Source organism: Typopeltis vanoorti, chromosome 13, assembly GCF_054136105.1.
Source record: "Typopeltis vanoorti isolate ZY-2024b chromosome 13, IOZ_Tvanoo_1.0, whole genome shotgun sequence".
Lineage (NCBI taxonomy): Eukaryota > Metazoa > Arthropoda > Arachnida > Uropygi > Thelyphonidae > Typopeltis > Typopeltis vanoorti.
This window is the reverse complement of record NC_143561.1, coordinates 8,589,383-8,602,278: the sequence shown is the minus strand read 5'-3', so window position 1 is coordinate 8,602,278 and position 12,896 is coordinate 8,589,383. Positions and strand designations below refer to the sequence as shown.

Genomic DNA, 12,896 nt, shown 5'->3' with positions numbered 1-12,896 from the left:
ATAATTTTGACATACAAAAATAAAGATTTTTATCTATGAATCTTTTTTTTAATTTGATTTTGATCCTGAAACCTGACATCTTTTCCTCTGTACTAACATGTCAATATCTGCTTTTTCGTTTCGTGTTGCAATATGAAGTATTGCATTTAATCTAGAATCTTTTATCTGTGAGCGGAAATTTGACTTATTAAGTTTCATAATTGAAAATAATTGCTCACATAAGTGCTTCCAAAGATTGATAACATTTTTGCACAATAAATAATTTATTTGGGATATTTACTGCCGAGATATTTATAAAAATTTAGTATGCCAACTTCGTTATATTTATTTTTTAGTTAGAAATGGATATTAGAAACACTGATTTTTAGAAAAGAAATTATTAAGGTTGCAGGCCGTATCCTGCCCACAGACCGCCAGTTTGTGCGAACCCTTGTCTAGATAGTGCAGTTTCCTTGAACTCATGCAAATAGTGATGGCTTTTTGTGGCTATGCAGATTTAAGTGAATTAATCCCCCATTTCTTCATTATAACTAGACATAAAAAGGAACTCACGAATATCAGAAATATTACATTAGTGTACATGTTGAGTCTCAGACTGTAAACTTGTGTACTTTCACGTGCACGAGCTACCAAAAAGAAATTAGAGGGAACATTGTCTCTGGTGTATTTTATGTTTAAATTTTCTATCATTGCTATTAATTCAATAAGGGCATGAACCTTTATGTAGTTGTTCTGCTGTCTAGGCATTTCATTTATCCTTGTTCCATAATCTCATTTCTTTTTATTAAGTGTGTCCTGTTTTTTCAGTAGAACAAATATAGGTGTGTGTGTGTGTGTGTGCATGCACATGCATATGTTCTCAGTTATATTCAGGGATATTGCTAAAGGGAACTGTTTATTTAATAATAAAGCCAACTCTAAAATTCAGAGATCCTGAACTGTAGGGTTAATATTGGTCGCTTGCAATTATCTACACCTTTTATATTTTTGCTGCATACTACGTGTAAATAAATGAGTAACATTCTGAAGTAAACATCATGATAATATTTGAGAACAACAAACTTGTTCTTAGTAAGGATTTAAGATTATTAGATTTTTATTTCATTTTGAAGTATTTTTCAGGGATCCTCCATTTGAACCAAAGCCTTCATTATGGCCAGTGATCGGGTTTCTTATAAGAGAAGTGAAAAGATACCCACGAGAAACTTGCCAGCTCTGCAAAGAAAAATGTTTGCCTGATGATCCACAGGTAGTACTTTTCATAACAATTCATCAGGATTTTTTTTTTTTTTTAATTGTATTGTAAGAATTAGGACGACCTGAATTTTATGTTGAATAATATACACCTGCTCTCATAATGTCTGAAGGAACTCTTTGATCAACCACACTTTTTTTTTGGTGATGTGCAGTTTTCTCTCTTGTAGACTAGGATAACTTTTAAGTCACTAATGCTACCATTATCATGAGACGTAATTTGTCTTCATTGTTCAAACTTACTAAGTCATTTCTGATAGTTTTCACTTTAAAGTTTGTGATTGATAAATTAATTATCACCCATTTTCCAGAATTTTAATTAGTAAATTTGTTTCATTGTGAAGGGTGTCTGTAAAACTGCTGTTATTGTTGGATTATAAATGGTTATGATTCCCAGAATAATGTTTGATAAAAGTTAGAAAACTCAGAGGATAACTTCTTCATTGTTTGTTGTCTGATATCTTTGGGTGTGATCTTATAAGGAAGAATTCTATTTAGTTTTTCTTATATAGAAAAATTTCATTCTAGTCATTATTTTCTTTAATCTGTTTTTACAGTTATCTCAGCTGCTTGGACATTGTATCCAGAATTTAACAGCAGCAATGTCTGATTGTATTCCATAAGTGAATGGGCTAAATAAAGTAGGAGTAAAATGGATTAATTGAAATATAGAAGAAGGCACTAAGCAGACAGCAATAAATGAATACTGGTAATAATCAATTGCATGAATATTATAAAAAATAGGCTAGGAAGATGACTCAGTTGGTAAATCAGGAAAAGTGCAATATGAGAAGAAATCAGCCAATCAAGCCAAGAAAAATCCTTGAATTCTTTCAATATGTGGCAAATAGAAAAAAGAATGATTATTGGAGGATAACATTAGTTGATGACAGTAGATTGGTAAGTGATCCAAAGGATATAGTTGAAGTTCAGTGAGCAGTTTATCAGGGTACACAAAACACATATGTTGAAATGATTATTTTACTTATTATTAATAAAATAACAATTGATGTTTCGACCCCTGTATTGAGGTCGTCATCAGAAAGATACATGTGCATATGAAAACAAGCTATATGCTCTTGCATTCTACAAAGGTAAATTGAATCTACGCTGTTAATTGATCTTTTACTTAACCTGACCTCTAGTGGTAAAAAAAAAAAACTACAATAAACCCTGCTAAGTCCTCCCTTACTAAGATTTTTAGGACTTGTAAATGTGAACTTGTACAGTTCAGGTTGCTATTGAATGTTAAAAAAAAAACACTTCACCAAGTCTCTTTGTATTGAGATTTTTCTTTGGCTTATTCTGGTTGCTATAATGGTTGCAAATGGGTCCTCCACATTCTTGGAATGATTAGACTGGCTTTTTTGTTCAGGTTAGGATTGTGTTTGAGCATTTCACATGCTTCTTTAAATTTCCTCTCGAACCAGGTTTTGGTGTGGTGTAGGGACTTGGTACCTTTCCAATCAATTCTGTGGTATATCTGGAGTGCATGGTCTGAAAGGCTGGTTGGAGGTATTTAATGTGTCGTTTGTGTTCATCCTTCCTAATTGGGATGGTTCGCCCTGTTTCCCCTATGTATGATAGGTTACATGTGCATTGTATTTTGTAAAGATACAATTTTGTTTGTGTATGTACTGGCCTGTGTATATACGTTTGCAGTAGACTGAGAAGGAGAGACAGCCTGAGGGAAGACGTGACGAGTATGTCTAGGAAAGGAAGAGAGTTGTTTTTTTCAATTTCAATGGTGAATTGGATACGTTTGTGTTATTTGTTCAGGTGGCTAAGGAATGTATTTAGTACTTCACTGCCGTGGAGCCAAATGGCAAAAATATCATCGACGTATCTGACCCAAATTTTGGGCTTTAGATATGCTGACTCTAGAGCTCGTTGCTCAAAGTCTTTCATATAAAAGTTAGCTATTTGGGGGAAAGTGGTGAGACTATTATTCCTCACACTATTGAAGATAAAAACTGTTTTGCCACACGAAATATCCAGAGTGAAATACATGGGCAAAGAGGGCTGTGATGTTGTGTGGAAATATGTTTTGTAGGAGCATAATAGTATCATTGATCGGAATATTGGTGAAAAGGGCAGTTATGTCAAAGCTAATAAATCTTGGTCGTTGAGTGTATTGTTTTTAATTTTGTTTATGAAATGTTGTGTATTTTTTATGTAGGAAGGGGAATGACCTGCCATTTCCTTGAGTGTGGCTGCTAATTTTTTGGCTAAGTGGTAATTCAGGCTGTCGATTCCTTCAACAATCAGACACAGTGTCATGTTTGTGCTAGCCATACCTTATTCACTAGGCACAGAATTCTGTGCTTAGTGAATAAGGCATGGCTAGCTAAACAAAACTTGTCAGACTCATAAAGTAAAATATAAGAGATATTATATATACTGCAGGAGGCTAACTCCTGCAATTAAGATCATATATTATTATTATTACCTGACACCTCCAAGGACTCATTGTGGGAGGGCATTCTACTCCATCACACATCTGTTTCTCCTGTTGCACACTTCTACCAATGCCATCTACTGATGATCACTACCACCACGAATGCTATTTTTTGTCTATAAATTGTGTATTGTTTTGAAGGCTGATTTGCCTGTATGTGGGATGAAAAACCTAAGTTTCTGGTGGGTAAAAAACCCTGCCACCAGCATATGAGATCAGCTAACTCACCATCAAATGAAAAAGCCCATATAAAGATTCCTTTCATAATGAAGAGAATCGAACTTAGGCATTTTCCATATATTGTCACCACACTTTGATTTCCATATTTGTTTATTTTTTTTCTTATGTATGCATTGATAATGGCTGCAACTTATCTGAAAATTCTGTATGTATTAAATGAATATTTTCTTTATGTAGGTGTTATTATTCTGTAACTATGAAATAGTTGCATATCTCTAATTAAGCTATTCAGATTTAGAATTTTTGATATCTTTGATTTTTATTGATACAGCCTACACATAATTAGTTCATTATGAAGATTTCGGGGTGCTTAAGGGAAAACGCCATATAACTGAGAGGAGCCCTCCAAACTTTAAAGGAATGCGGAGAACCGACCATGGCTTCTGACCTAATGTCCAATCCTCACCTTCTCGTGGTGCACCCTAACAGGGTGCACCACGAGAAGGTGAGGATATGGTGGATATGAGGAAGGTGAGAATGACCACGAGAAGGTGAGGAACTACCTGGATACTGAATGAATGAGGATGGACTGGCAATTTGGGATTTAGCCAACCAAATTTCTTATTGGCTTAAAGCAGAATATAAAATGATGGTACAATGACAGAATTTCATGCCAGCTGGGGCATTGCCCAGTTAAACAAGGCTCCATTGTTATCACCAGGGTTCCAGGGCAACAGCAAAAAGTCAGCTATTGGAACAAACCCCAACTCAAGATCTATCTGAGGAATTGGATAAGTACCAGATTGACATATAGGGGTGACTAAAACAAAAAAGACAAAAACTGATGAGATCTTTCTGAGTAATAAACACAAAATGTTATATTCAGGCAATGACAATCAAGGAAAAGAAAGAGTAGCCATAGTATTCAACACTAAATACGAGACTAGTCTTCTTGAATGCAGGCGGTCTCAAGTAGAGTGATGTGGCAAATATCAGAATTGGGAACTGGACAATGAGACTTATTTGTGCCTATGGTCTCACAGAAGGTTTTACTAAGGTAGAAGTGGAGGAATTTTTTGAGGCTTTAGAGAAAGCAACTGATACAATGAAAAAGGGAAAGTTGGTCATTGTTGGAGATCTAAATAGCAGAGTAGGAAATGATTCTCAGACATAGAAAAATATTTTGGGAAAATTTGGAGAAAAGAGGTATTTGCCATTATTATTAGCAAAGCTAATAATAATGGCAAATACCTGTTTGATTTCTGCTCAGGACACTAACACCATATTCCAACATAAAAATGTGCACAAATTCACATGAAGAGAGAAGAGGCAAGGAATAAGAAAATTCTCATTGACTATGTTATTGTCAATAGTGATGTTTTCTCCCTGTTGCAGGACACCAGAGTGTACAGAGGATTTGAAATTGGAAGTGATCACCATTTAGGCTTGAGCAGAATAAAATTTATTTTCATATTGAAAAGAAGAACATGTAAGAAAGTTTTAAAGTGAATAAAAGTTGAGCAGCTTTCAGATGTGAACTGTAGACTAAAATACACAAACATTATTCAAGAAAAATGAAAGAGTTTGAGAACAGGAACCAAACCTTGAAGATTCAGTGAGAGGCCCTAAAGAAAACACTGATTGATTCAGACTTATTTATCTTTACATGTCAAGGTTCGTTTCAGCATTCTCTGAGTTGTATTTACAATTTTTGCTATATGACCCTTGAACTACAACTTCCTGTCTACTAAAACTTCAAGATCCCTAGCCTGATCAGTTTCTTTTAGCATAAACTCACCAATATAATATGACATTGGATATCTAATCACATCAAATTGCATGACCTTACATTTATTAACATTGAACTGAGAGCCATTTTCACATGCCCACAATTCCAGCCTATTCAAATCCTTCTGCAAGTACTGAATAACAGCACTCCTATATTTGCATCATCCAATAGCTGTATGTATGTAATATAGAACAGGAACCAAACCTTGAAGATTCAGTGAGAGGCCCTAAAGAAAACACTGATTGATTCAGACTTCTTTATCTTTACATGTCAAGGTTCGTTTCAGCATTCTCTGAGTTGTATTTACAATTTTTGCTATATGACCCTCGAACTACAACTTCCTGTCTACTAAAACTTCAAGATCCCTAGCCTGATCAGTTTCTTTTAGCATAAACTCACCAATATAATATGACATTGGATATCTAATCACATCATATTGCATGACCTTACATTTATTAACATTGAACCGAGAGCCATTTTCACATGCCCACAATTCCAGCCTATTCAAATCCTTCTGCAAGTACTGAATAACAGCACTCCTATATTTGCATCATCCAATAGCTGTATGTCACATGCCAAATCCTCTCAATGTCATTAATGTATAGATTGAATAATAATGAGGCACACAACTGGGTCACCTTGCATCTTACAGATTTACCTCCACCCTATATGACTTTTTGATATCTGTCAGTCAGCCATCCTGTTATCCATTAATGAAAAAACCACTAGTTTATAATCCAATCCCATATTCTCCAATTTATGCAACGGTCTTTCATGCTGTATTCTATCAAAAGTTTAGCAAAATCCAAAAGTATCATAGTCTATTCATCCCCTTGTCTAACATTGTTATAGAATGTGAGCAAGTTGCTAAAACATGACCTTCCCTTAGTAAACTCATGCTGTTCATTGCAAAGTAGAGATTCTCTGTCATCCCATTTCTGAATGTGAGCTCTATCCAACTTTTCCAAAATCTTCACAACCACTCCTGAGATACTGATTGGTCAATAGTTGGACACACATAGGTCTTTGCACCACTCTTGTGCAATGGGATTAGCATGCATTCTTTCCACTGATGTGGAATCTTCCCTGTTCTGAAACTCAAATTATAACTCAAAGATTTAAATTCTGCTTATTTTTCCACCCAAAATATCCAAAATGTAGGACAGGGGCAAAGTAGGGTGAAAAAGGGTGATATTGGGTGAAATTTGTCCTGTAGAAGAAGAATTGTATCACTAATTGGAATCTGTGTAATGGACAGATACATTAGAACTGACTCATAAAGCACTTTTGTTAAGTGTGAAGTTCTTCATTTTGTTCATGAAGTGTGTTTTTTATAAAATATAAATGAACTAGATTATACTGAAACTAGTCATTGCATACATTAAAGGGTTATCAACTACAAAAAACTAGGAGTATTACTCAAATACAACCTTAATATCACTTTAAACTTGCAAAATTAAAAACTGTTCAGCTCCTTCAAGGATCCCCCCCTTCCTATCCTAGAGTGCACCGTATTCAATGCATCTGTAACTTAACTTGCCTTATAAGGTGAAACTAGACTCGTGCTTCCATCTTGGAAAAAAGGAACAAATTACACAGTAAATTTAACAACTATGGTAAATCTGGCATTTACAATCATGCCTGGATACTGTACATTGAAACTGACTGGAATAGCAGTCGGTTCTCTTAGAGTAGGCAGCTGTGTCTGTTTCTTACATCATGCTGAAGCCTGGTATGAGCACAAATTTAAAGAAGCCTGTGAAATTCTAATCAATCACCCTGATCTACTATAATGTTTTAAAAATATCAACAACATGGATGGCACATATTCAACCCAGATAACATTTTGTTCTAACAGGTCATAATAATTAGGATCATAATAACTGTAGGATCTTAGTCAAGATTGTGAATAACAAACCTCAGCCCTTATTTTAAATATTAATTATGCTACCATTATTGCTGTATCATTGAAGGTTAATATGAATTTGATCTGTGGCCATGTAAAATAGAGCTTTGATGTGTTTTTTTTTTCCCATCACCAGAGGTCAGGCCAGTTAATTGCTCAACTGTTACTATTAAGTAACAGTTGACCAAATTAGTGATACTTTGGCAAACTGTTTGAATTATAATATAGCTTGTTTCTCTAGATGATAACTGTAATGTAAAGCTTGAAACATCCAGAAATTAAAATTAATACTCTTGCCAATTTGGTAGTCTTCATAATTTTACCAAAATGAATGCTAATTGTAATGTTAAAAGAAAGGAAGAGAGTTTGAATGTTAAACAAGGTGCAGATGAAGATGCACGTTATCTCCAGTATTCATTTATATGGATCATATAATGAAGGATAGTGGCATTAGGCATGATGTCATAATTGAAGATATTCATCTCAGTTTTTATTATCAATTCAAACAAATATTGATGCATGCCTTATCTCAAAAGACTGAACCACAAACCATGCACAAGCAAGTGTTTATGTGACTCTATAAGCAAAAATAAGAAAAAAGAAATGTGTAATAATTTGAACAAAATAAGATTAATTTAGTTATACACAAAAATCTTGTTTTATTGGAATGGCACAGTGCCATTCCAGTGTATACAGATGACACTGTATAAAGATTTCTCCAATTTATTGTTGTTGTTTTTTTTCCCTATAGAACATAATATCAGATGAAACTGATAGTAAACATGTAGAAAGAGTATACTGTGGACATGTATTTCATAGTGGCTGTTTAAACAAGTTCATGACAACTCCACCTTTTCATGGTGAGTAACATTTCACTGCATTCATAATAAAAAGTAGTTATTACTGAAGCTCTTAGTTCCATGAATTGAAAATTCACTTATTTCATTAAGCTTAATGTGGTATATATTAAGCTTGAAGTTAGTAAAATCTGCTATGCTTAATTCTTCATTAGTAATCTGGTAGGGACTATGCAAATAGTTTCTTATAGTGGATAGTTGACTATAGTAAATTTCCTTTAGAATAGTATTTTGTTGCAAGGCCTGTTTAATTCTGTGGAAATGCTGTTTGCATCCATAGTGCTAGGCTACCCAAAGGAAGGCCATTTTAAATTTGATTCTAGTCACTGACTAGAGGAACGAGAAATTTTTACATGCACTTCTTCAACTGATTTTCAAGTTAATTGATTGCTGCCATGGGCAAGCAGGTTTTTTTATCCTACTCAGGTTTTCATACTGTAAACTCTAGAAAATGGAACTTAGAACTTGCACCATTTCAGACAGTAATATATATATATATATATATATATATATATAAGGTTGTTTGCTATATTTTCCTTTGCAAATGCCAATGAAAATCACTAATAGTCATAAGCCAGATATTCTGTGACTGACTAAGACTGAAGGGTAGTTGCCTGCTGATCTTCAAAAAGTTAGGGTTAAATGGCCCCACCTATTCTCTCTGGGGGATAAAGCACATCAACATTTAGTATTGTGCTTATGGGGACTTTGATTAGGATGAGAGTGACTTTTTTGTAGTTTATTTTTAATAGTGCTAATCATGAAAGTCAGTTGTGTTTTTACTAGTCTCACGGCATACAGTTTATCAGATTATATTATAAGATATGTGACTTTAATTAAATTAAGAAATGAGACTTAAACAGCCATTGTAGGTGTACTGCTATTTTCCTGTAAAATATAGACTCACTTCTCATCCAATCCTATGGCTGTATTGAGATTTCTTTATATCCTCAGTACATCCAATTTATCTATTCTGAAGTTAATCGTTGCCACTGCATTATCTCCACATAGATGATAGCAAAATCATCACTCAGTATTTCAGCTGTTTCTTTTGCTTCTGTTACTTTCCTACCATCTGCATTTATTAAAATTATCAACATCACCATCATCATCAAATTCCTGCCATGTACCCTCAAGGGGTGCACAGGATATGATAGTACTACATGAAAAATTTACATCATTACTAACTTCCTATCTACAATTTTCCTCCAAATCAGTCTGTTACTTGTCAAGACTCCAACATTATCAGATCTTATATTTCTATCGTCTAAGGCATTTTGTACCGTGTCAATCCACCTATATCTTGGTCTTTTGGGTTGTTTTCCTGCCAACCTGGCAGAGAACACTTGTTTTGCTAATCTTTCTTCGCCCATTCTGTTTAAGTGACCATACCACCTGAGATTAGCTCTGCTAATGCATTCCTAGATGCTGACAATGTCAAGTTCTTTCCTAATATCCTCGTTTTTAATATGATATTGCCATTGATGCCATCTGTTCATGCCTCTAATCTTTCTCAGGGCTCTCATATCTCCAGTCTCTAGTCTTTGGTCAAGTGTTTTACATCTGACCCAGCTCTCAAATCCATCAGTTAAAACTGGTTTGAACACTGTCTTGTATACAGCTAATTTAGTGTTCCGACTAATTTCTCTCTTACTCCATGTGAATTTATTCAATTGACTTCCTACCATACCAGCTTTGTTGATTCTGTTGTCTATTTCTATATTTAATTTACCATCTTTACTAAAAATCGTGCCTAAGTAGCTGAAATTGTTACTTGTTCCACAGGTTCTCCATTCCCAACACAGTTGATATTTTCATTGTACCTATTTTCATTGTCTTTGTCTTTTTATTGCTGACCTTCATACAATATCTATTACAACAGTTATTCAATTTAGTCAGTGAATCTTGCAGACTTGTAGCGGATGTATTTAGAAGTATTACATCGTCTGCATAAAGCAAAAACCTGACATTAACATCTGCAATTTTGATATCAGGTTTAATGCCACTTTCCTTCATAATGTGATCCATATAGATAATGAATAACAGATGGGATAATGTACATCCTTGTCTCACACCAGATTTAACATTAAACCATCTTCCTGTACTTCCTTCAATTCTAACTGCTGACTTACAACTCAAATAAAGACTAAGTGTTGCTTGATATAATGCCCCATTGACACCATATAACTGCAGCGTATTGAATAGCTTCTCTCTTGGCACCTTGTCATATGCCTTTTCCAAATCGACAAAACTTAAATACAGATCTTTGTTATATTCCCATGCTTTCTCGACTATTTGTCGTAAAGTGAAGATCTGATCCTAAGAGGATCTATCTGACTTGAATCCAGCTTGTTCTTCACCAGGCTTTTCTTCCACAATTTTTCTCAACTGTTTCTCAAGTATACGTGCATATATCTTACCAGGAACACTCAGTAGGGAAATACCTCTGTAATTCTCACATTCAGTTTTATTTCCCTTTTTATATATGGGTACTATGAGTGCTCTACTCCAATCATTGGGAATTTGTCCCTCTGAACTGTGCAGTGCAGTCACTGTAAGACTTTTATACCACCTTACTTCAGCATTTCTGGTCGAATATCATCTACTCCTGCTGCCTTTCCACATTTCAAGCCTTTGATGGCTTTTCTACTTCAAATATGGATATGTATTCGTGACTGCATGCCTGGTCAGCGTCTTTTACCACTGTGCTGTCATCACTGCTTGTTTCATTTAGCAGCTTTTCAAAGTAATTACTCCATACTTCAAGGATATCTTTTTCTCCTGTTTTCATGTCACCTTTATCATCTCTAACTCCTTTTACAGCACTCTTTCCTCCATTTCTAAGCTTCTTCAACAACCTCCAGAATATCTTACTACCTTCTTGATATTTATTTTCTATTTTCTTGCCAAAGTCCTCCCATGACTATTGTTTAGTTAGTTTTACACAGTGTTTTGCTTTCTTACATTTGTCTCTGCTCTGTATTCTCTAAGAGCAAAAGCTGACTTATTTGCCAGGAACTTTTGATATGATTTCTTCTTTTCCTTCACTGCCTCTTTAACTTCCTGTGTCCACAATGGTGTTCTGATTTTTCTATCCTTGCAGACAACTTCACAACATGCCTCTCTAGCTGAATCAATCAGGGTTTTCTTCAAGGCTTGCCACTGAATCTCCAAGGTTTGCTTCCTGTTCTCAAACTCTTTCATTTTTTCTTCAATAATCTTTGTGTATGTTAGTCTACAGTTCACATCTGAGAGCTGCTCAACTTTTATTCACTTTAAAACTTTCTTACATGTTATTCTTTTCAGTATGAAATTCAATTTTATCCTGCTCAAGACTAAATAGTGATCACTTCCAATTTCAAATCCTCTGTACACTCTGGTGTCCTGCACCAGGGAGAAAATATCAATGTCAACAATAACATAGTCAATGAGACTTTTCTTATTCCTTGCCTCTTCTCTCCATGAATTTGTACACATTTTTATGTTGGAACATGGTGTTAGTGATAAGCAGTCCATGTCCTGAGCAGAAATCCAACAGATATTTGCCATTATTATTAGCTTTGCTCTTTTCTCCAAATTTTCCCAAAATATTTTTGTATGTCGCACAATCATTTCGTACTCTGCTATTTAGATCTCCAACAATGACCAACTTTCCCTTTTTCATTGTATCAGTTGCTTTTTCTAAAGCCTCAAAAAATTCCTCCACTTCTTCCTTAGTAGAACTTTCTGTGGGACCATAGGCACAAATAAGTTTCATTGTCCATTTCTCCATTCTCATATTTGCCCACATTACTCTACTTGAGACTGCCTGCCATTCAAGAAGATTAGGCTCGTAGTTTGTGTTGAATACTATGGCTACTCCTTCTTTTCCTTGATTGTCATTGCCTGAATATAACATTTTGTATTTATTGCTCAGAAAGATCTCACCAGTTTTTGTCTTTTTTGTTTTAGTCACCCCTATTATGTCGAACTGGTACTCATCTAATTCCTGAACTAGCTCCGTTTCTTTGCCATTCAGGCTTCTTATGTTGATAGTACCGATCTTTAACTCTGGTGATGTTGAGTTGGGGTATGTTTTCAGATTTGTTCCAGTAGCTGACTTTTCGCTGTTTGCCCTGGTTCCCTGGCGAAAACAATGGGGCCTTGTTTTACTGGACGATGTCCCAGCCGGCATGAAATTTTGTCATGTTGTACCATCGTTTTGTATTTTGGTTTAACCAATAATAATTCAATTTGGTCGGTTAACTCCCAAATTGCCAGCCCATCCTCGTTCGTTCAGTATCCAGGTAGATACCCAACAGGGTGCACCACTAGGAAGTGGGGATTGGACATTATGTCAGAAGCCCTGGTCGGTTCTCTGCATTTTTTTAAAGGCTATGTGGAGGTCATCTCTCAGTTATACAGCTTTGACCCTTAAGCACCTCCTTCGATCATAATTCTTCGTTTTAATCA

The 12,896-nt window shown here is 35.0% G+C and overlaps 1 protein-coding gene across 1 annotated transcript in view; it reads left to right on the top strand.

Moving 5' to 3' along the window:
- LOC150099921 (uncharacterized) overlaps window positions 1–12,896 on the top strand; it is a 121,981-nt gene that overhangs the window by 70,316 nt on the left and 38,769 nt on the right. Inside the window, exons 6-7 of the mRNA XM_090402414.1 lie at window positions 1,123–1,249; window positions 8,339–8,447. Coding sequence (XP_090258540.1) covers window positions 1,123–1,249; window positions 8,339–8,447 — 236 coding nt within the window. The remainder of the gene's footprint in view (window positions 1–1,122; window positions 1,250–8,338; window positions 8,448–12,896) is intronic.